Source organism: Zootoca vivipara, chromosome 11, assembly GCF_965207765.1.
Source record: "Zootoca vivipara chromosome 11, rZooViv2.hap1.1, whole genome shotgun sequence".
Taxonomy (NCBI): domain Eukaryota; kingdom Metazoa; phylum Chordata; class Lepidosauria; order Squamata; family Lacertidae; genus Zootoca; species Zootoca vivipara.
The window spans coordinates 16,675,614-16,700,985 of record NC_142594.1 but is presented as its reverse complement, the minus strand read 5'-3'; the positions used below and the strand labels follow the sequence as shown (position 1 = coordinate 16,700,985).

Below are 25,372 nucleotides of genomic sequence, written 5' to 3'. Positions count from 1 at the left end.
GGAAAGAGTTTAACTGAATAATTGTTCAAAAGTCAGACAGTTCAGAATCTAAATTGGCAGCCCTGATCTCAAGTCAGTACAACAATATAGAGTGTGAAGGATTAAGACTCATGTGTGCCAAGTTATTTCAGACTATTTAGACTAGTTCTACAGCACCTCTGAAGATACTCACTTTAACTGTGAGGTTAGACCATGGTATAGTATCCACAGATTTGTTGGCTGTCATCCATTGCGCTACTGTTTCATTGGTGGGGTCTGGAGGCTCTGCACACACACATCTGACAAGTTTAAAATTTCAGTATTTCAATCAGTGTGTTTCATCTTGCTGCTATAAACATTTGCAATATCTTAGCCTGACATTATTAAACCAGAAAAAAATGACAATTAAATGAAAATTTATCATGAAATAATGTGAATGCTCGAAAAGTATGAAATACAGAATAGCAAATTGGTTTAACAAAGTAGCCTAAGATTGATCCTGAAAATATCATTTTCTTTTCAATGGTTAAAATATTAAAAGGCAGCCAAAGAGAATGAAAAGGGAAACAGTCTGGATGCTAAAGAATAACAAGAAGTTTTATTTCTTATCCTAAGAAATAAAATGCTTTTTGATCCTCAGAACCGATGGAAAGTGAGGCAGAATATGGTCATGGAAAACTTCATTGTTTCCATGTTCTGCTGTATACAATAGAACATCAGGAAATAACTCGTGTCAGATAGGCAGATGAACTACCAGTTTAATCTAGTACAGCACAGTGTATTTTATTAAGAAAGCCAAACTTACGAATACAATGTCAATTTATTCAGGTCATTGTGCCTGTTGAATTCATACATTTCTCCCAATTGAAAAAGCTTTTCCAGTGCTTCATATATGAATATTATGCAAATAAGAGCAGCAAAAGCCTCCTCGGTAAATCGAGTGATGTAACACACAAGGCTGCTTGCATCAGTCGCCACTAACAATATGCATAAAAATGATGTCCACAGACCAATGCTGGTTCGTAGAGAGAGATAAGAAAGTTTATAGTCCCTATTGAAAGAAGAAATATGGATTCAGTAAAACTAAATATAATGCAACATGAGACACAAGTTTGACAATATCCTGGTTTTGATCTATTCCCATCTGTTAATGTTTATGCCATAATGAATGTGTTAGTCTTTAAGGCTCTATTGTTTTTACTATTTTAGTATTATTTGCTGTATTTGTGCCTTCATGTTTTTATTATAATTTTGTGTGCTCTTTTAAAATGTATTCTTGTACCTTGAGGTTTTGGTGATAAAAATGTCATTCATTTATAACTTCATGTCTAAAGAATCAAAACTGTAAACTGTAGTGAGAAGGGTTTAGCATCTGATTCCAGAAAGGCCATTCTATCTGCTTTTAGTGTCAACTTCAGAATCCTCTGATGCAGCAACACTGAACATAGCATAATGGTTTCTGGCTACCATTCAAATATCTAATTTCAGAAGTAAACATTGCTAGGTGTCCTTGTACCTACTTTCAGTTTCAAGCTTCAAACATTAAAAAATAATCTTTCAAGAAAAAATGCAACGGCATGCAACTATATCTTGTGAATAAAGGTTCACTTACTTGCAGAATTTAAATAATATTTTCTCAAATACTAGGACAGGTCCAGTGCTCCCCAATATTGTCAGAGGTTGCCCAGCAAATAGTGAATAGGCAATCCCAGTTAATGATGCTCCAAATAAAGATTCTATTGCACTCTGAGGGGAGGAAAGTAACATGTGATTCCCAGAACCAAAGATTCAACAATTCAGCTGTATGCACATTAATTTATAAACAGCAGCAAGAACAACGAAAGCATTATAACCCTGATCGGCTGAAATACAGTTTTAAACTAGAATGTCACTTAGCAGTATCATGGCCAAAATTCAAGGTGCTTAGAAGTAGTAAAACTATCCAAAAACGAGGGGAATAAGTTACTCATTTGGCATGCTAAGGAAGAAAGCACATGTCAACAAATATAGCACACAAATTCAGGAGAAAAAGGATAAATAAAGGGTCTTCTCCTGCATAAAGAATGTTGAAAGAAACCTGTACCCAAATTGAATATGATGTGCTGTACTATATTCAAACTCTCATGACACAACAATGAATGAATTCAACTCAGCAATGATGATTAAACATAAATTGGGGGGGGGGGGAGGACATGGGCACAAAAAAATAAATGGAAAAGAAAGTCATCATCCCACCTGGCAATGCATTTTCAATTACAACATACTGTAATTGTATGGCTATTTTCTTAACACGTTTTTCAATACGGCACCCTGTGTGATGTTACCCATTTACAGGAAACAAGATTAGTTTGTCTTGAAATACCAAAATTAATCTAAAAATGCATGGGAGGGGCAACACTATTTTTCCTTTGCATAATTAATTGAAAGGTATTCAAAACCATTTAAGGTAATTATGGGGAAAAACACAATACACTAGCCCCTAGGCCTTTTGTGGCTAATGGCAGTAGCAGCCAATGGGGAAGGTTTCCTTAGCGTTGAGGGCAACCCAGTCAGATGGGCAGGGTACAAATAATAATAAAATAATAGCAACAATGGTTGTTGTTGTTGTCTGTTTTAGAGCACTTTGTGCCCCCGCAGACCACACACATTGGCTGGCAGCAGCTGGTGCAGTGGCAGGAGTGGACCCTGCTGCTCTCCCAGGTTCCCAACTCCATGAGTCACTGCCCACTTACCAAGATGGGGAGGGGCAAGGTGCAGAGAGCTCAGCATGGTGCAATGAGTGGTGGAGTATCAGATTATCTCCACTGACACCTGCTGCATCACAAAGTTCCCCCAACCCCTCCCAGTAAGCAACAGTGCCCCATGGTGTTGGGAACATGGGAGAGCAACAGGAGCCCACCCACGCTGCTACGTCAGCCACTGTTAGCTAACGTATGTGACCCCAATCTCTCCTAAACAGGTTCACTTTAAGCATCTGAAGGGGGCTACAGAGTGCACTAAAAGCCATCAACGTTAAGGGAACCTTAAACACAACAGGAGAGATATGCCAAAACAGCTCAAAATTGAACCATCTGAAAATGATATATGGAATGGTATCTTGAATAAATGTAAGGTAACCGAGAACATGTGTGTGTGTGTGTGTGTGTGTGTATGTATGTGTGTGTGTGTGTGTGTGTGTGTGTGTGTGTGTATATATATATATATATATATATATATATATATATATATATATATATATATATATATAAAATGAATGAGTTATAGAAGAAAATTAAAAAGCAGGCCCACAACCAGCAACGTTCATTGTTTACCCCTTAATGTAGCACAAGATCAATCTAATCCTTCGGATGTTAACCATCAATGCATTAACCTTGGTTTCTCTAGGCAGGATGGCAACAGCAGGAGTACTGTGGAAGTGACAGCCTCTGGAGATGTGGGGAAGTGGTGTGAACACAAGTGTGTACCTTACAAGTCAGTTACTGTGCTTGAACACATGTGTGCAGTAGCTAATTTAATATATTCACTGATGCACACCAAGCAACTGAAGGCAGCAAACAATCCCAGACAGCTAAAAGAAAGAAGGCATTTTTCAATTTACATGCAGGAGGTACATATTTTTAAACCAGCTGCTTGAGAACATGCTTAAGTATTTCAGCACCAATGCTATAAACCTTTTCTAACAGTTACTACACCTCATTATTCCATGTTACTAAAAGTGGATTGTCCACAAGCAAATACAGCAGGGAGCTTTTTGTTTTGTTTTGTTTTGTTTTGTTTTTGAAAAGGCCACAGTAATCTAGAAGAAATATATATAAATGTTCAAGTTATGTATAAAAAAAACTAAATCAAGTCTAACAAAGGAGTAGTATTAGTACTGTATGAAAATGTGAATACCTGTTATGGAAAGCAATGCCAACATTTTCAATACATATAAAAACAAATTTCAAAATTACAGACATTTATACTGTGAAGGCAGATTTACAATGAAATATTTACGTGAAAGCAGTTTTTAAGTGTTCCGTTAATTTTAACTCCCATTAGATCAGATGTTATAATGGCCTGTACATTCTAAATCATCATCAGTAAAAACATGATGGTTAAGGTCACAAAAAAATTCAATGTCAAAAACAATTAAGAATTTAGTTAATTTGTACAACTGCAAATAAAGTGGGGCAGTTATTTTCAAGAAGACCAAACATTTTACACACACACATATATGTATTTAAACATCAACAAATTCTTATAGAGGAAAGCAGCTTCAGGAGTGACAATTGGAGTAGAGAAGCATTACTTTTCCACTGCAACCCCATAGTGCCCCCTCCTTCTCCCACCAGGCAGGGAAACACATCTGGGACCCAGGGGGCAGAAAGTGGCAAAGTTGGTTGGGCATAGCTGCAGCAAAAAGTGCTGGACAGAGATAAGGTTAAGCACCTTTTCACCACTTTTCTGCTCCAAACAATTCCTCCCTGAAGCAGTTTTCTCTAACAAAAGTGCCCATCTAGATTTTATCACACACATGTGCGACATTTAGGATAGCTCAGAGTACTTAGTTCTACATTTCTCTTTCCAAAATCTTTTATTAAAAGGCATTCTTTTTTATAGGTCTACTACCCAATAAAACAACCAAGCTATCCAAAACATCAGGCTTGAGCAGAAAATCAAGGTGGGTCCAAAGGTGGGTGATCCAATAGCCTTTCCACAGCCAGTTTAAGGCCTCTTTAAAATAAAGACAATGCAAGCTGTTTTTCAATCCATGAATCTATTCATCAAGACAGAGTAATTTTTACCTTAACTGTGCGTCTTCTCCTGTTCATACACACATTTTTATCCATGTTTTCCAGTTAATATTTGAGGAACATTTAATAGGGGGCAAGGCTAATCAAATGCTGTGGCTAAAGGTCTTCAAATAAAGGTAGGAATAAAGGAGACAAATGAACACAGTCACTTGCCTCTGAAAATCTAAACGCCTGGCTACTACCATTCTTTGTACTCACTATTCTGCCTTCTGTAGCTTCTCCAAGGAGCCCTCCAAAAGTGATTACAGGAGACATACAGGCACAGTATAGGAAAAGAATCGAGGCCAGGCACTGCAGACTTAATGCATCCTTGAAGTCACTCAAGAAAAAAGGTGCTTTCCTTTTGATGTCAAGTATCAAACCACCAAAAAGCCTAAATAGGTGAGATGAAACTCGTCAAACTGTACACTAAAGGACTCCAGAACGCTTAAAACTATGGGATACAGAAGACTGACAGTGCAGATTTTTTTAGCACAAAGTAGCCTTATTTCATATACTCCAAACCTATTGACAATTACAAACTGCAAATGTACCATTTTAATCTACTCATTTTCAGTACCTAAAGTAAACTTAGTTGATATTCTGTTTTTAATACTGGCAGATAATTTGTGTATAATGGGCTAGACACTGAAAAAAGTTTGGAAAATATTCAGTATCCCTACCTGAATGCAATATTGATCAAGATATTTTACATCTAACTTCCGCTGAAAATCTGTAGGACTTCTGTTTCCCTGCATTTGCTCTTATGGACCAGCCACCCCTCATTTTTATTTTTTTAGCAAAGCATACTTTTACATAATTTGTTGCAACCCACAGCTTTGTGGATATTTTAAAACTCCATGTGCATGGTCTGTACTTCCCACAAAAGTGGTCATTAATACTCTTGTTAACAGATGGGAGTAGATACAACAGAACAAAATACTTCAAATTTGTGTTAGTCTCAGTTCAAAGTGTTTGGCATTTATCCCTTAAAGGTTTTACAAATTGTCCTAGCAGTGCTATGACAATGATCAAGGCAGCTTACAATAATATTAAGAAATGCCAAAATTTACAGAAGACAGTAATATCAGAACTGTGCATACACTGCACTAAAGAACTCAAAATTTTGCACTTCAGTTTTTTCCCCATACATCCTTAAAACCATCAGTTGGCTCTTGCCAACCCTTGGAAATAACTCTCGGTCTCATTTCTGAATTGTGACATTTTACCATGCATGACACATTCACTTTTCAGCCTCTCTTTGAAATGTTAAAGATCCAAAACTTATTTTTAATGAAAAACTGAATGTTCTCAGGTTGCCAAATTCTGCAGCCAGTACCAGGTTTTGTGCTTATACCCAGGTTCCACTGATTTGTGGAATATATACAGCTTTGGGCAATTAATTAAAAGGGGGGGGTCTATACAGCAGCAGAAACTATCAAGAGAAATCTCAAAATATTTAAGGAAAATGGAAATAAGCTTCAAACATTTGGAACAATTAGCCTTGGTCACAGAAAAATATTCTTAAGAGAAAGAAAGCTATTTGAATCTCCATAAAAATAACTATTACAAAAGAAATGTGTCTATGTACATTTTTACTCGCAGAGTGTAATTAAATTAAAAAATAAAAGTATGCTAGCAGTCTTGTGCATTTCAATAAAGTTCCTCAAAAAAGTTATTCAAATTGTTTAAGATGAACAACTTTTGTGAAAAGCCATCTAAATGCCTTAAATATTTCATTTTTCATAGCTACCCATTAACTGTATTTGATAAAGCTTTCTGATTTGTAAATCTGTAAGTCAGATACATATACAACAGGAGTTGTTTTTTAGCGAAGAGAAATTTCAAATTGGCAAAGAGAATTTTCTTTGAAAATGGCTTCTTCTATCTCATAAAGTTTTTCCTTTCTGTGAATTCTGCCAAGAGGGACGATAGGGGACATCACTAACGTTTCCATGTCTAGGAAATCACTCTGGTTTTTCTTTACAAAATGTTTTGACTATCTAGCCCACTATATACAACTTTTGGTTTTAAACCATATCTATGACAAACATAAGACTTTGAGCACTGTTTCAGTTTGAAAATAAATTTGGGTAAGGCATCAACACATTCTCTATTCTTCCCGGAAGCGTACGTACTGAAGAATACTGCCATAGTATTAAGTGCCTAAAACAGGCCAACGTATTAGGCGGAAACTAAACATGGGCGGGGTATAAATAATAAATTATTATTATTATTATTATTATTATTATTATATATTCTGCAAATTTATAAAGCAGTAAGGATTTCGATTTCTACTTCTTTAATATTTCTAGAATTTAAGCAAACACCACACACCTTCCAGTCCTCTGTAGTTCAGGTCCAGCATGATGGCCTTCTTCAAGAGACTCTCCAGGAGAAGCAGCTCCATTTGGAAATTTGGGTATCTTCCTTTTTTCCTGTATCAAGGAAATGCATGAAAAGATTGCATTAAGGCCAAACCACAATAACAAGCACAATTTCAAACTCTCTCCCTCGCACCTAAGGAAAGGCCTACACACTGAGCATGTGGTGCTATTTTCCTGCCAAACTCAAAAAGTATTTTTCAAAAAGCAGCATTAACTATTCACTGAGAAATTATTCTGCAACACTTAACATGGCTCTGAGAGAAAAATCTTTTGATTATTAAAAACCTTTCGCTATCATTAACTATGCAAGGAGATAAATTCACAAGAGAAAAAAACAGATTTTTTGCTTCATTCTAAGTAAGGATTATTTTTGTATCAGAACAGCTGATTAGAATGGCATTATCTAAGGAGAAAGTCTGTACACAGTAACCATTTAGTTAAAAAAAATACTATTTGCATAATTCATTTCATCAAAGCAACTAGACACATTTAATTCACTGTTTAGTCCATCCTGTATCATGAGTTCAGGGTAATCAAACACACTTTGCAGCATTCAGATACTGAACATGGCATGTTTTCCTTCAAAGTTAGGAGCCAACATTTAGCCACCTCTCTCAAAAGGATTAGCAGTTCCATAAAGTGGTTTTCAGTTTCAACCAGCACTTTTTCATTCTGTGCGAATCTCATGCTGTTTTGACATTTTTTAGCTGTTTACATACCCCACCTATGTCCGGTCACACCACTACACTCTTTCAAGGTGCCCTTCACTAGAAAAGTTCTTACCTGAGAAGGAACACTTTTGGGTGGCTCAATTCGAATAGATGGATCCCACTCTCCGGGAGGCAGAACTGTTACTTGATCTAAAAATTCATCGATTCCAGAGAGCAGATCATTTCGGTCTTTAGCTTTATAAGCAACATCATGGAAAACCTTTATAAAATATATACACACTTATATTTGATTTCCTGACATGGTGAAACTCTTCTCTAAGAGGCTGGAAAGGCGTCACAGTTATATTTTAAAAGGCTCAAATAAATTACTTGTTTCTATACTCAGTTCCACATGCAAATATACCTATGATCAGCTTTCAAATGCATGCTCAAGACACAAGTTATATGTGTGTGCTTATGTACATAAACACCTGTTTGCATGGACAATGACATTTCAAGCCTATAATATTGATATTTAAACATAGTAAACATCTGTCAAAGTTTTAGAGTAGCAAGGAAAGGAAAGTACATAAAGACTGCAATCCTATACACACTTACCAGTACATTGGAATATGTCCTGTTGTAGCTAACATGCATAGGATTGTACCACCCAAGGAGGAAGGGTCAGTGATAAGAGCAGTATTGTTGTTGTTTTTTAAAAGGATGAACCAAGACTACAATGGAAAGGAGTGTGCCCCTCATTCCCCATAACAGTGACTCGTTCTAAACAAATTATTATCTTCAGTCCCACATTCATCACTATACCAATGCTTTATATTGTTTCATTGGTAACATAAGAGGAAAAAATGGCAATTACTTATACTTGGGATTGTACTAGTAATTATAGCAGAATAATTCTTGCTGGGCCATCTTATTCCAGATAAATATTCAACACTACACAATTAATGTCATTTCAAACAAACACCAGAACTTCACTATTAAATCAAAGAACTGAAACAAAGCAGTCTTAAAATAGTTACTTTCTACATCAATTAGTCTAAAAATTATTATTCTACTATTCTGTGGTAGACTAGAGAAAATTCCTGGCATATCCCAAACAAAACTGACATAAAGTGTAGTATTTAGTCAGATTTCATTAGCGCTACCTAGACTGACGATGCCATTTAGAACATTAACCTATTTTCTTCAACTGTAGCATTACAGTGAGATGTATATAGCTGTCAGATTTCAAAAAAGTGGTGCTTTCATTTAGTAATTATTCCACACACACAGCTTTAGGAATTTATTAAAAATGCAACATGACACATTTCACTGCACCATTCATAAACTCATGCTTATGGTAAACATACTCGTTCCATAGCTATTTCCTTCAATCACCATATAATCATTAGCCATGCCAAGTTCTACTTGAATGAAGATCCCATTCAGATTTTTAAGTGAATACGTTGAACAGATACAGGATGCCTAGTACTCACGTCATCTGTCATAAGTGTTGCTATTGATCGACCAATCTCATGGTATTGGGGCGCTTTGCCTGCTGGACCCAGCAAAAGAAAAAGGAATCTGTGGAAGAATGAAACAGACTACAAGAAATCAGACCTTAGAACTATGATAAGCTTTTTTTTTTCCTGGACATTGCGTATAAACTTTATACTCGTTACCTGCTAAATAAATTGGTTGACTGGGCTGACCACTCCTAACTTGTTTAATCCGGAACCGGCAGGGTTCAGAAAGGGCCATAGCACAACAGGTCATTGTATGGTATTACAGACAATGATAGATAAGTATACAAAGATACATAAGAGCAAATTTTTTGTGGCTTTTGTAGATCTTACATCTGCTTTTGATTCAATTTGTAGGGACAAATTATGGCAAAAACTATATGAAACAGATATTGATAGATGACTTCTCAAAATACTTAGAGAGTTACATACAGATACCACAGTTAAAATCAGAACTGGAATGTCAGGCAACTATACTGACCCAATGCCACTGGGGAAAGGAGTTAAACAGGGTTGCTTGTTAGCGCCGTTCCTCTTTAATTTTTATATAAATGATATTGTTCAACATATGGCAAAGTACAAGTCATCAGCTCCTGCCCTGGAAGGCAAACATCTGAATATATTGCTATATGCTGGTGACATGGCTGTCATGGCACTTACTCGAAGAGGCCTAAACAGCATGCTGGAGGGGCTCGCAGCTTATTGTTCCCCAAACTCTCTAAAGATAAATTATGACAAAACCAAAATTGTGGTGTTTACTAGAGCTCGCCACACATTTAGATGGTCTTTAGATGAACACATAATTGAAGAGTGTCCTTTTTTAAAATATCTTGGTATCACTTTCCAAGCTACATCTAGCTGGCTTGCCCACTTCAAGGCTGTAACCCTTCTAACCCGTAGGGCAATCGGTGCTCTGCTCAGCTTTTTTTATACGAGGGGAGGGCAACTGGTGGTCCCGGCACTAAAAGCTTTTGTTGGAAAAGTGATTCCCCAGATGCTATATGGGGTAGAACTCTGGTGATGGAATCAGAAGCTGCTAGAACGGCTTGAAATCTTCCAAATTCTAGGCCTCCCTCAGGGTACTCTGGCAGCCTTCTTAAGAGTGGAAGTAGGAATACCTTCTGTGTCTGCCAGGGCCCACTTAAGATTTCTGCGTTTTTTCATCAACCTCGCAGATGCCTCAAACACCTTATTGACTAAACAAGCCTTTGTATCTTTACAACATAATACTACTTGGCGTCAAAACCTATTAGATATTGTATCCAGATACAATCTACCCGAGTTTAATACTCTCAAACTGTGGAGCCCTGATAAAGTTCAGGAATGGATCTTTGAAAAAGACGCCTTTTTAGACACCACAAAGACAAAAAATTCTGGGTTTTCCTACTGGTTTCCCCGCGTAAAAGCAGTCAAAATCTGTGCCAACTACCTGGTGGATATCACTGATCCCACCCTTCGGAGAGCTTTCACCATGGCCCGGTTTCAAACATTGCCAACTGCATACCTGACCGGGAGATTTACAAAAATCCCAGCAGAACACTGTTTATGCCCTTGCTTCATGAAAATTAAAGAGGATCTTATACATTACCTCCTCTATTGCCCCATTTACTCGGGCTTTAGAGACGCGATGCTGCAAATTATACCCAACTCTAAAATCAATCCTGAAGATAGAGTAAAATTTTTGTTAGTTGATGCTAACCACGAATTACCCATGTGGTAGTGGTATTTGTGATGAAGGCCATGAAAGCCAGGGAAAGATTTATGGATGATAAAGTAAAGACTCCTTCATCGTCTGTTTGTTGCTTGTTTTCCTTCTCTTTCTGTTTTGTGGGATGAAGGTTTTGTTGGGACAGTATGTAATGAATTTTAACATTTTTAATTATTGTTGTGTTGATATTTGTGTACAGGCATGGTCCTCACAATAAATGGTTTTGTTGTTGTTAATTTTTTAGCATCAGTGATCAGTGAAGACATGTCAGGTGCTGTGAGAAAGCATAAATATGGAACCAGCAGCAGATTACAATTTCCATTTATTTTTTAAAAATGAAATAAAATATACCTACAGTATTTCACACCAATGCACAAAGTAAAAAAACAACAACAAGGAGGTCAGCAAAGGAAGTATTTCTCAGTTAATAATTTCTACCTGAAAAGCTTAAAGTCAAAACCGCATTATACAAATACAAAATTCCAGCTTTATTATATGTAAGATTTTCCTTACCGGGTAGGAACAGGAACTTCTGTAAGGCCTGAGAGAAGTACAGCGGGGGCCAGCCTCACAAAAGCAATAATTGGTCTCTCCAAAAAATCCACTTCTCCCACCAACACATTTGATGCCTCTGCACCTATGGGAATCTTCCTCATAAAATTCATATCTACCTATTTACAAGGATTAAAAATAGCTACTTAGTTTACAGTATATTAATGCTAAAAGCATTTCTAAAACTAGAATTAATGGTATGTGACTCTGTTGTGAATAGAACACTATGCTGTTGCTACAGAACAAATGTGTGTCAGAAGAAGCTTCAGAAATACATTTATAATGTAACCATATCTGCACACATTGTTGCATATTTTAGTATATATATTTAAACACAACTACTTTTTTAAAAGTGTTATTATTGGTATCTATAAGTATCACTAAAAAGTCACTGCAGTTATATACAAAGTTCTTTCATTTTATATAATCAGCCTGAAGGGAAAAACTAGTTTTGGAGAAGTATCTATTGATATATATATATATATATATATATATATATATATATATATATATATATATAAGGTTTATTAATAAATTAATTGTGCAAACTGTGTATATAATTACAGAAGAATACCACCATATTGTACAGCACATGAACTATTGGTTCACATACAGACAGATACACAAAGATCACTGAAACTAAGACACCAGTTATACAGCTATCTAGGAAATAAAACTTACAGCTGGCCTCTTGAGTCCCACACCAAGTGTGCCACAACTACAGTGCCAGGAGGCAGACTCCTGCCCAACAGGAGACAAGGCAGGTGCAGAGAAGAATAGGCCAAGTAAAAACACAAAGACTGTGATAGAGGAGCAGGAATAGTGGCATCTGCCATGATTAACTAAAACGTAAGTTAACTTCGTTTACATTTAATTTACAAGATGCACATCCACAGACAACTTTTAAATTAGTAATTACATTGCTCAACTGAATTATATAAAACAAGCAGGTACAATCTTGTCCCTCTTCAGGTTTAAATACAGAAAATTAGGAGGTGGAAAGTGCCTTAAATGCTTCAAGCAACAGAAATGTAGGCTTATATATCGTTTCCAGAAAAAATATATACACACCGCATTAAAACCTCCACTGCAAGATAACATTCATTCCAATACTAAAGGATTCAGTCCTGCACACTTGAACTCAGTTCCTAAAGTGTCAATTTTAGCACCACTGACACATGCCAGACTTCCACTGCCGCAACTGGACTGTGACCAAGTAGGGTACAACCCTGCTACAAAAGGCATAAGGGAATAGTGGCTGGAAAACAAAATCATCCATAAGGCTGTACGACTCTTGCTATCTCTAAGCACACCAAATGTAGCCAGAGATTTCCAGGAAGAGTTCTCTACCCTGTTTCTGCAGCTGGCCAATAATAAATGAGCTGGTGATGCAGAGGCCATGCCAATCCAGGAGCACTACAAAATGTGTTCAAGTATTAACTGGGTATTGGCATAAGGGACAGCTTGGGATATGGGACATACAAGAAACCATGATTAAAACAAACCATGGTCATCATTTGTGGCTGTAGATTTTCTTGGTCATTTCTATAGGAAGTAATGTACAGACATCAGCTGCTAATCCTACAGTCCAGAAAATTATGGAAATATGTTCATAATTCTTAATTTCTTTCTAGGAGTCATTACAGATCTATTGGAAAGCTGTTACAAATAACTTCAAATAAGCAAACAAAAAAAATCACTTAAAATGTTTGCTTTTAACAATATACGATTAATGATCTTAAACTCAGAATAAATAAACAGCTTTACAATTCACAAAGCTCTCTACTCTCTAAATGACATAGTTTACCTTGCTGAAATCAACAGTGCTGTTTTCTCTACTTCCCCCTGTTCCACTGCTTTTAAGTTCTCCACTTTTTCCAATGTCCAAATTACCGGGTGCAGATTGTGGCGATGCAAGAAGTCCTACAAGCAGAATATACAGGGCTGTTCAAAATAACATCAGTAGAAAACAGACTTAGTTACACAATGACAGTGGCAGTTTTCTAAAAGCGAATGTGGAAGTTAATAAACAAAAGGTGCATTAGTATCAAAAATGCCACACAAACAAGTTATTTTCTTCTGAAAAACAATGAACACTTGTTAAAAAGTTGAAATTAGATGTTGCCTAAATGATGGCCTTTTGCAAAATGCACCAGAACAAAAATGTGTTATTTTTTAAGAGAACATAAGAATGTGTGTCTAACCACCAATGCTTTGTGTGTGGATCGTGCATCAGAGGGATGTCATACTTTCTATGAGTCTGAAAAACCACAAAAACATACTTTAGAATACCTAGCAAAACACCTAGCTTGTTACAAGACTGGCCTCAAGATTACATCTATCTTCCATTAGTCAACACTAAAGCAAGAACATATTTTAAATAGGATGTGACCCATGATCCTAAGAAATAATTTTACACATGAACAAGAGGAACCAATTTTATTTGGAGTTAACACTGCAGTTTCATCTGCTCCCAAGGTGGCAAACCAGTTTTAAGAAAAAACCAGTAGCAAGAAGAACTGTTATAAACTTCAAAGAAATATCAGAGTGGTATCCAACTAAGTTACACTCAGAGCAGACCTATTAAAATCAATGGATTTGTATTAGGGCGGTATACACATTTTACTATTATTAAAATTACTACTACTACTAATTAGAACTCTTACAAGATGCCAACTTTTTTTTCTTTTCTACTTCACTGCTTTGTCTACCATCTAGTCTTGTACACTATTTTGGAATTGTTGTTTCACCACTTTGGACAGCAGACACAGTACGTTACCTCCGATGTAACATTCTAGGAAATACATGATTTTAAAACTGCATTTTTGGCCTTGTCCTAGTCATGACAAGATGCAGATGGGGCTACCAAGAAATCACAGAATCACAGAGCTGGTATATAACACAGAGTGCAATAAGCCACTGCAAAAAACAACAACCCACCTCTTTGTGCAGAAACGAACAGTCCACATTGGGAACATTAAATCAATAAATGTAAAAGAAATTGCCTCAACTGGTTCAGTCTTGCTTCCAACCCTGCTTTGGAACGGTGATGGTGCTTATCACCCTCCAACAGTATATCAGAAACTAGACAAGAGAAGTGTGGTCCTGTTGGTTCCGCTTAACGTCTCAGAGGCTTTTTATGTTCCTGACACTGGTGACACTGCTTTGCACTATTCCTGGTCCTTTCTAGCAGGCAAGTCTCAGAAGATGGTATCTGAGGGGTACTGCTCAATTCCATGGCCACTAGCTTACGGTGAGCCACAGAGTTACAACTTGTTCCCAACATGTTGAACATCTTCTACAGAAACACCACTGGAGGTTGTAAATTAGGACCACTGCAGCATCATTATGTTGGGAACAACCAAAACTCTCTCTTGTAAATGGGATCGCATTACTGCATTGTTGTATCAACTTCACTGGCTCAAAGTCTGTTTCCAAGGTCAATTCCAGATGCTTGTTATTTTCTTTATAACCTTAATTAGTTTAGACCAGGAAACTTGAAGTAAAGTACCCATTTCTCCAATAAAAGGCTTCCCACTTAACTGGAGTGTGTGTGTGTGCGTGTGCGTGTGTGTGTGTGTTCTGCAAGACACTACCGTTGTAAGTTGGACATGCAAGAGAAGGCTTTCTCTGCAGTAGCAGAGCAGGCAAACAGATGTACTCTAGGACAATTGCTTGCCCGCTCTTAGTTACACTACATACTAAATTATCATTATTTCCCTTGCATCCTAGTCTAGTAGAATCCAAGTTCAGAAAACTTAGGACTGTTTTATGCAGTGTGTTGTCTGATCCCAGACAGTACCAATACCTGCAGAGCAGATTATCTATTTACTGAAAAACACAATTCCAAGAAAATCTACAGTGGTCATATCTTCTCACATGAGATAACAGAAAGCTCAAAGTTTAAATTAATTAATATATCAAAGTGCCCCCAGATGACAGTAACCAAGAAACAGAGCAACAAAGGAAAGCAATGGAATAAAACAACCTCAGAGAAAAGCAATAATTTCAGGATATAGCTTACAAAGCATCTTCAAGCTGCGTCACACTTTACACAGCACTGCAACAAAACGTGAGTCAGAGAAAAAGAGAGAGGTGTTTAGTCCATATTTGCAGGGGACCTACTTCTGTCAAAAGTAAAAAAAAATGTACATTCGACTTTGCAGTTCGAAAACTTTCAGTGTTTAACCCTAAATATATGCATACTTTACATTTACATGACAAGTCTCAAAACAACTGATTGCTGGTTTCTGATTGCTACAATAGCCTGAAAAAATAATTTGCTGTACAGCAACACCCAATCAGATGTTAAGCTCCTAGCTAGAGTAGTCAATCTTCCTAGTCTCAACCTCTGTGCAAAAAGCTACTATGCAGAACAGGAGACTGATGCAAGAGGTCTCATGCAGGAAGTGAATAAGACCAGAACACTGAGGACTGCAAAAAGCATCTACATCAATCTTACAGGTATAAAGTGTTGCTGTAACCAATGGAATTTAGAGTTCAAGTACACTAGCAACTGACAGCTTTTACCCATTTAATTCAAAAAATTAAATGCCCCCTTAGCTGTTGCACAAGCCTCTCCTTATTACAATTCCTAAAAGGGGACTGGCTACAGCTAAAGTGGCCCTTTTCAAATTAAACAAATTACCCTGAAGTAGGAATTTCAAGTTGGGTACAGCATGTTACTATGATTTCAAAGCACAGACCATAATTTTTAAGGTACCTGGCATCCTCTGGTGCTGAAGTATACATCACCCACTATAAATTACAAGGTTTAAAAAGTAGTAAAAGGCCACCATTTGGTATCTCAGTTTCAAGTTTATAATGTATAACTCGCTTGTTTCTTTCTTATTATTTTTTTAAGGCAGAAGCACTTGCTGAATGAATTCCTTTTGGTTATGAACATAAAAAGTATGGCGAAATACTCAAATATTTTGTTGCTTTCAATGTGTTAATGCTTGTGTTAATATTTCAGTGTCAACTCCAGTTCATAATAGTGACTAAAGTATCACACAAGAAAATATCACACAAGAAGAAATGAAGCATGCAAACGAGTGACAGACTGATATACAACTCATGATTGCTCAAGCTGTGTGATAAAAACTTTGCAGTGGACGTGATTCAGCTGCAGAAAGCACCACACATGGACAATTTGAGTTCAAATAGTTGCCTGGTATTATGTCAATATTATCCTCTGTCGTCTTCTCCTTGCTTTCCTGAGCTTCTAAATCCTCCTCAGGTGGATGAATTACTACTTTAGGGATATCATCACTAGAAGGAGACACTAGGAGTTCAGCACCCTGATGCTCAGCTGGTGGTAAATTTGTGGTTCCCTTGTGACCGCACCTAGGACTGGAAGGTGGAGTGCTTTGTGGGGTAGGTAAAGGGGTTGCGCTCCTTGAGGCGGCTGGAGATCCAGGAAGAAGGTAATTGAGAAGAAGGGATAAGCGATTCTCTCCTCTCAGGGAAATATTTGAGGCAGAGAGACCAGCTCGTAAAGAGTGGCGGGAGGCTGAAAGGCCTTCCCCTGAGGTAAAACAAATAAAGTGATAAAAAAAATGTTCAGCAGGAAGACAAGTTATTCATATTTTATATAACAAAACTCTAAAAACACAAAACATCACTCAGTCATAGGTGAGATAAGACTTAAGCAAAACATAAGAGCTAAGCAGAATTTTCGATGTTAAAAAAGTCAGCTTATATGTACACATATCTACAAGGTACGGGAGGGAGGAAGGAGAAATATATTACTGGTGACTGCTTAAGATCCCAAGAGAATTGAGTAAAACATCTAAGTGCTATACTTATGATAAAGGAATCTATATATATTTGCTAAGCAGACATATAAGCACCTTCTGCAAAACAAGTTCTGGGAAAAACAAGAAAGTGCAGTACCTGAAGTACACATGCAAAATAAAAACAGTCACTATCCTGACCTAGGGTGTCAACAGTATGTGAACCTTTGTTTTTCCTACTTTAAAAACAAGTCACCACAGGAAGGTATGGAAGGGCCAAAAAAGACTCTGTACTGATTACTGGCTCCTAATAAATATGTAACAGTTTGCTGTGGAGCTACCAAACTCAGTATCTTTAGAGGCAGGTTTTTTATCAAAATCAGCAACTTGAAATATACATACATGAAAAGCCAAATATGTGATAATTCTAATTAAGAGTATAGATAGCAATATAAAATGAGATACACATTGATTACCTGAAATTACCTGAGCAGTGACTCTTATTTTTTTGAGCATCAGAAACCACACCAACAGAAACAAAACACCAAATGTGAGAGCCACTCAGTAAATAAAAAGCACACTATCAGAATATCCTATAATAATTATATATTATAAGCAAATATAAACACATGCACATACAGAAAATAGCAAACAGGAGAAACCAAGGCAATCATTTAGATAAAAAGCAGTGTGGTTTTCCTCACCAAAATATCACTTATTGATTATTCCTAAAAGAAAAATGGACTTATTATAAAAATCAGTAGCATAGGCATAAAACAGGAAGTGCCAGAAAATAGAGGTATATAATAAAACAAGACACAATATTCATAAGCCTTGGTTTCACAAGCATCTGTCCATATATTCAGTGGTGTAAGCACAGTTCTCAACTCTTACAGATCAAAAGGCATGAAGACAAAGTCACTAATTCTACAGACAAATGTTTATTCAACTCCTTATATATCAGGAATGAATTATGAACTTGTTTTCTTCAAGTGTGCTGACTTTTCTCACATCTCTGCATTAAATTTGTTAAAAGTTAAAACAAACTGAATGCCATGACTTATCTCACCATTTCTTTCAAGCAAGAGAGGGTCAGAATGTTTCTTGCCTATATCTGCAAAGGATCGGACAAGGGGAATCCGATTAGTGAATTTTTTTTCATTCTGATGATGGTGCCTCTTCAGAAGAGCTTCTCTGACATTATCTCTCATAGATTCATCCAGGTGACCTGAAGCTATCATGTTATCCAATACCATATCTACAGAGAGAAAAAGATTATATCAAAAATATAGTGACCTACTGAAGCTGATTTAAATGAAATTCCACATTAAGAGCAATCCGTAAGATCTTCCTTTGGTAAATGATGATTCTGGTTAAAGATTATAAAGCAAGCATTTGCTAAACAATGCAAAGCTCCTGCAAGATCTCATGATAGCATCTCAGAGTCCATGCGCTGAACAGAACTATCCCAGTATACACAGCAGAGATATTAAAAGCTCTTTCCGTGCCAGCAAAACCCAGTACAAAAAGAGCTTTTAAGCTCTCCACCATGCATGCAATTAATTTGTGCAATTTCAACCAGCTGTCTTTCAACCGCACAAGGTTGAAATAACGCAAGTGAATTGTGCACAAGATGCAATCATACTGTATACAATGTGGTCCTTATTTGGAAATGTCCAGATTTCTTCTGAATGAGGCAAATTTTTGCTTAGATTTAATCCCAAAACTTAAAATTGCTGCCAACAAAATATGTAGCAGAGTGACAGAATAAGCAACGAAGCCCTACAATAAACCCTCAGGCTGGAACCATCTTGTTATCTCCCCCAGTGAAAGTACCCCAACCTCGGAGAGGTTCTGCTTAAGATTTAGCTAACACACTGAATAAAATAATTTTTTGTCTTACAACATTATGCTACAGAAAATTAAAGCAAGTACAACTTTTAGCATGGCCCTTATCTGCTAATGAAACACAGTTAATCAGCAGGACTTTTAACTTCAAGCTTTAAGGATAATGGTGGGTATTTTTTTGCCTTTATCGTGTTTCTTTCTTAGACAGAATAACTGAAAAACTGTTTTGTTTTGTTTTAGAACTAGATCTACACAAACAAAATTTAAATAATATTAAAGGAAAATTGGCTGTAACCTGCTATTTCATCCAGCGTACTGGCTCTCATATCCAACATGACTGTCCCGTTTAAGATACAACTTCTCAGTTCAAAGAGACTGTGCAGAGACAGGGTAGCCACATAAGGTTTGCTCCACCTATCACCACCATCTTCAACATCTTCTTCAAATTTTAGCCATCTGAAACGAAAATACACTGAGCTACATGCACACTCACAAGTCCTTATTTTTCAAAATACTGCTATTTAAACACACAAAAAACCTTAATAAAAACTATTTTTTAATTTTAAAAATCTATGTACTTCTTTAGATGATTGATATACCACTCTTTGCACAGGCCACAGGACAATTTACAACAAAAGGAACTAAATAAGAATACATAAAATCTCTCATTTGGCCCTGCTTCTCAGAATCTTATTTCCATACATTCTATAATTTAAGTGTTTGCTTATTAAAAATATTTACAGTACAATCGCATTCTTTCCCACTCAGAAGTAAGCCATACTAAACTCACTAGGATGTACTCCCAGGTAAAAGAGTACAGGATTACAACCTCATTTATCCTTCATTTATCAACCACCCTACCACTTGACACCAGCACCCTTATATAAAAGTGAGCAATTTTTTTTTTTAAATAAGCAGTAGTATCAACAGCCGCTGAGCTAGGAGAAGTATGCTTAGGTGTTAAGGAACACTTCAAACAGCTTTCACAGATTTCCACTTGTCTTAATGTAAACTGGAGGGCCAAGTCTCTTTGTGCTGTAATCATCAGTGAGAGAATTTGAAGAGGAATATTCATTGGTTACCTGGCAGTTTCTTTCCATTCATATTCTTCTCCTTCTCTAAAGCAAAGCTCATCCATTTCAGTGAATAGGTCGTGGGGAATGTGTTCTTCATCATCATCCTCGGTACCCAGGATAAATTGTACCCTCTGGGATGGTGTGTCTTGGTGGAAATAAGATTGTTAAGGGCACGTCTTAGTTTAAGGTTTAGATTGTCAAACTCTTACCCATACCACCATACTGCTAAAAACAAAAAGATAACCACTGATGCTGGAAGTGGAATACAAGTTATTCTTTAACCACCAACTTCCTATAAAAATAACGCCATCTATTATTTAGATTAGGCTCTTTGAGATTCTTGCATTGCAAGGGTTTGGACTAGATTACCCCTGAGGTCCCTTCCAGCTCTACAATTCTATGATTCTATGATTCTACACATCTACTGTGAAGGTAGTATATGGTCTTGAGCAAACTGTGCTTGTGTACTAGCAATATACAGAATTCGTAGAGAGAAGAATGACTGTTATGTTTGTAAATACAGGACCATTTGAAAAGGTACTTAATCTTTCCCCAGAAATATTTCTTTACAAACAGAAATCATAACTGGCATAGAACAGACAAAAATCCTTAACAGATAAAGGAGATTATCATGGTTTGAGAATGAAATAAAGCCTCTTGTTCCAGTACCAAGATTTCCAAACCTGATTTGAGTCACTTTAAAGGCTCAAAACACTAAAGTAGTGATGCATTTTCATTTTCAATTAACTCATTTCTAACCTATTAACCTTCTAGCAAAACCTTCCACTGAACAAAAATGGAAAAGGGAGCGTGAAAGGGAGCAAAATGCATTTGGATGTTAAATGGGAGTACATACATTTAGCTCCATGTCTTTGCATGATCATAGTCACAATAATGGTCATGATCCTTCTCAAGGGGGGGGGGGGGAATCCAGGGATAGTAACTATTTCATTGATTGAGGCAGAATGCATATTCTCCTTGCTACAGTTTTGACTGCATTAATAAATTGAAATTCACAAATCCAAATTCCTGAACTACTTCCTTATGGATATCAGACTCTCTCCATTATACAACTTCCTCCTATAACATTACAACACTCACATTACGCAATGTTTCCCTCTTTACCTCTCTTTACATTCATTTCATTGTTTTCTGTAGCCATGTACATTTCTTATATTTAACACAAAAATCAAGTTAGCAGCCATGTAAACATTTCTGAAACCCCACCATTTTCAAGGCTCTATATTAGAAAACAATTTAAAAGTTCTGAATCTAATCTGACTAGCCACTGACCAGATGTAATAATTTAATATTATGTAGCACAAGAACATAGTACAAGTTTTTTGATGTAAAAAGTTCATAAAGGATAATAATGAGGCAATAAGCTCTGTGAACATTGTATAAACACAGGCAACTATTTTAATTTCTCTGGAACATGCCCATAAAACCCTACCATGCTGTCAATTCTACTCTTCTTAAAAATAACCAAAACACTGGGTTTTACTATATTGCTACTTAAAGTACAATGAAAGAACTCTCTCTTTTTTTACCATAGGATGGAGATTCTCGCCCATCTTCTTTGTCAGTTTCCTTTTCTTTTCTTCTTCTATGATGCTTATGTCCACGGTGCTTATGACGTCGTCGACCCTGCTTTCCAAAGGGGACGTGCACACCAATATAAACAGCTCTGTGACCTTAACCAAAAATATTGTGCAACATATTAGGCATAGCAAGCAGACAACCACAGACCACATAATTGGCTTGAAATTAGCACTAGGACACTTGCTGCATTATACAGTACATGTGAATTATCCAAAAGATGACAAATTGCCCATCCTGCTATTTGAGGAACGTTGTAATAATGTTCTATTTACAAGAATTTGAAGGCAACAGAGAAGTACGAATTTGGCACAAATGGATATTCCTTTTTCTCATTATCAGGATAGAAATAAAAACATCTTAACTGATTTTTGAACATCTAGACCCCTTTCAAGAAAAGGTTTGAACTCCTTAAAGGATGTACCAGCTCAGAAAATGAATTTGGTACAGAATAATGTGATATGTAAAGGACTTCAAACATCACCTTGCCCAACCACCAATAAATAAAGGAAAGCTGCTGCTGCAACATCCACAGTAGTTTGCCAAACAGCACATAGTAATAATGTCATTAATGGTGTCATTTTAGAATTTTTGTAGATATTCACTACTTCTTCCATTTATTACACTATTATATAAATCACATACTATGAAAATCATGTGACAATTGGTAATCTCTTTACTACCTTAGGCTACCACAATTTCATTTTCTAGAAAAGAAAAGGCAGGCTTTTACAAGAACTGAAATCTGAATACAGTACTGGGCCCAAACTAGATACAATAAGGTGTTCCCTTTCCCTTTCCCCCCACAGTGTTTTTGTCGAACTGAAAGTGGCCTCACAGCTGCAAAATGACATGGAGAAATATTAAACAGGATCTCCTTGCCCTATCCTTCTATTCTTTTTATCTGAAAAAAATGCATGCAGTTTTTAAAAAAGAACACCACATCAGTTTGAGGCTCAGGTGGCCTTAGTGGCATGGGGTGCCTTCCATCATCTTCAGCTAGTAGTCCAGCTGCACCCCTATCTGGACAGGAATAGCTTATCATTGCCTATGCTCTAGTAACACCTAGGTTAGATTACTGCAATGCGTAGGGCTGCCTCTGAAGACAGCTCGGAAACTTCAGCGGGTGCGGAATTCAACAGCCAGCTTGCTCACCAGGACAATATAGTTTGAGCACATTACACTGATCCTGGCATGACTGCACTAACTGTCAATTAGTTTCCAAGCACAATTCAAAGTGCTGGCTCAGGCACAATTCATCAAGGACCACCTCTCCACATATAAACTGATCCAGACCCTGTCATCACAATCTGAGGCCCTTCTCAGTTTGCCTCCTCCACAAGAGGTCCAGAGGGTAGCAACATGAGAATGGGCATTTTCTGCAATGACTCCCCACTTGTGGAATGCTCTCCCCAGAGAGGCTTACCTGGCACCTTCAAAAACATTCTTCTTCTCGCAGGCTCTTAGCTAGTGAAAATGGGGGGGGGGGGAGGTATTTTTGTTACTACAGTGGTATCTCTAGTTATGAACTTAATTCGTTCCGGAGGTCTGTTCTTAACCTGAAACTGTTCTTAACTAGGGGCATGCTTTTGCTCATGGGGCCTCCTGCTGCTGCCGCTGCGCCACCAGCACACGATTTCCGTTCTCATCCTGGGGCAAAGTTCTCAACTCAAGGTAACTCTTCCAGGTTAGCGGAGTTTGTAACCTGAAGCGTTTGTAACCTGAGGCATTTGTAACTCGAGGCACCACTGTATGTTTATGTATTATTATTATTTATGTTGTAAACCGCCCTCTGATGCTTGGGTGAAGGACGACATAGAAATTTTAAAAATAAATAAATAAATAATAAAGAAGATGGTGGAAAGCAGCACTGAACTCTAACATCTAAACTGGCCTGTAATGAAATTGTCAAGTCCATGTGTGCTATCACAATTAATAAACCGGTGTCGGTTTAAGGAACACAGTCAAAATCAGTATTCTTCTCAACTTCAAAGAACTTGCTGTAAGCCTCACCTCACTGAATTGTGGCTTTTTGCTTTTTTATTATAGGGGTTACGGGGGGGGTTGACCTTTTTAAAAAAATACTTCTTAGCAACGAATTTTAGGAAAGCTGTTAATGAATTTATAGATGGGTTTTTTTCCTTCTCTTTTCTTAACATGAAAAATGCTGTGATTATAATCCATTTCATGGGGTCGGTAGAAAATGTGCATTACCAGTGCACCACGGGTGTGCTGCAGTTTTGTGGGTTGTGTCTTTTTCTTTTAAAGCACTCTGCAGTCTAAACAAATACCGCCTGCCTTATCTCTATATGGGCAACACAAGCGGAATTAATGGATCAACAGACCTGTGTGTTGGTGGTTGCGGAGAAGTAGCCCCTACAGCGGGAGGAGCTCATTTGGGCATATGCTCACACATCTACTCTTCCACGGACATTCTTGAGACTCCTATTGGCTGCCATCTTGCCTACATAACCTCTTACGCTTTAAATACATAATTGCATTGTATGTGAGATGTATTGTAAAACTGTTATAGTCACCGTGTTCTATATACATTTACACTGTTGTGGTTGCTTAACACTTTTTTAAGTTATGGCTTCAGAAGCAAAAAAAAAAAGGCAAAAAAGCATGATCTTTAATTGATAAAGCTCTCCTTTGATGAAAAACAAGCTCCTTATTACTTCCAAACATACATTAAAACAAGTAGTGCCTCTGGTATAATAAGCCCACCCAATCTTGATGAAATAGTGGGTGCGTTCTGCAAATGAAGCTTCAATATCTTTTCCCCTTCACTAAACTAGGGTGGGGCGGGGAAAACAATAATTGGACTAAAATGGAGGCATGTGTGTTTTTTAACTAAGTCTAGGTCAGAAAAGAGTCCTGTTCCCAGCTGCAGCTTGCCAGCAGTTCGACATCAAACCTGGCTTCTAAGTCAAACACAGTATGTTCAACTTCACTGCAATTTAAGCAGGAAGCAAACTTGATCACACCCACAGTTGAAAGAGAAAGAAAATATACATTGAAAAGTAAGAAATTTGCATAGGAACACTAAAGGAACTGTGGGTGTAAGAATTCTTCACAAATAGATCTAACTGGGGAAAGATCTACTAGAATGGCACGCTCCAGATGAATTTAGATAATCCTAACTCAAGTTTAAGGGACGCAGGTGGCGCTGTGGGTTAAACCACAGAGCCTAGGGCTTGCTAATCAGAAGGTCGGCGGTTTGAATCCCTGTGATGGGATGAGCTCCCGTTGCTCAGTTCCCAGCTCCTGCCAATCTAGCAGTTTGAAAGTACGTCAAAGTGAAGTAGATAAATAGGTAAACGGTGTTTCTACAGCGGGAAGGTAAACGGTGTTTCTGTGTGCAGCTCTGGTTTGCCAGAAGTGGCTTTGTCATGCTGGTCACATGACCTGGAAGCTGTACGTCGGCTCCCTCGGCCAATAACGCGAGATGAGCGCCGCAACCCCAGAGTAGGTCACGACTGGACCTAATGGTCAGGGGTCCCTTTACCTTTACCTTTACCTCAAGTTTAAGGAACTGAG

General features: G+C 37.3%; 1 protein-coding gene across 7 annotated transcripts in view; it reads right to left on the bottom strand.

Moving 5' to 3' along the window:
* SLC4A7 (solute carrier family 4 member 7) overlaps positions 1 to 25,372 on the bottom strand; it is a 71,047-nt gene that overhangs the window by 19,185 nt on the left and 26,490 nt on the right. For 3 of the 7 annotated variants that reach the window (XM_035128762.3, XM_035128763.3, XM_035128765.3), the window contains 14 exons: positions 21,784 to 21,927; positions 20,240 to 20,378; positions 19,453 to 19,613; positions 18,379 to 18,567; positions 16,745 to 17,101; positions 13,382 to 13,497; positions 11,536 to 11,693; positions 9,288 to 9,375; positions 7,925 to 8,071; positions 7,092 to 7,192; positions 4,974 to 5,148; positions 1,592 to 1,725; positions 785 to 1,030; positions 173 to 278 (listed from right to left, as the gene is read on the bottom strand). In XM_035128762.3, coding sequence (XP_034984653.2) covers positions 173 to 278; positions 785 to 1,030; positions 1,592 to 1,725; positions 4,974 to 5,148; positions 7,092 to 7,192; positions 7,925 to 8,071; positions 9,288 to 9,375; positions 11,536 to 11,693; positions 13,382 to 13,497; positions 16,745 to 17,101; positions 18,379 to 18,567; positions 19,453 to 19,613; positions 20,240 to 20,378; positions 21,784 to 21,927 — 2,261 coding nt within the window. The remainder of the gene's footprint in view (positions 1 to 172; positions 279 to 784; positions 1,031 to 1,591; positions 1,726 to 4,973; positions 5,149 to 7,091; positions 7,193 to 7,924; positions 8,072 to 9,287; positions 9,376 to 11,535; positions 11,694 to 13,381; positions 13,498 to 16,744; positions 17,102 to 18,378; positions 18,568 to 19,452; positions 19,614 to 20,239; positions 20,379 to 21,783; positions 21,928 to 25,372) is intronic. The other 4 variants (XM_035128764.3, XM_088653931.1, XM_035128768.3 and 1 more) reach the window with 2 other exon arrangements.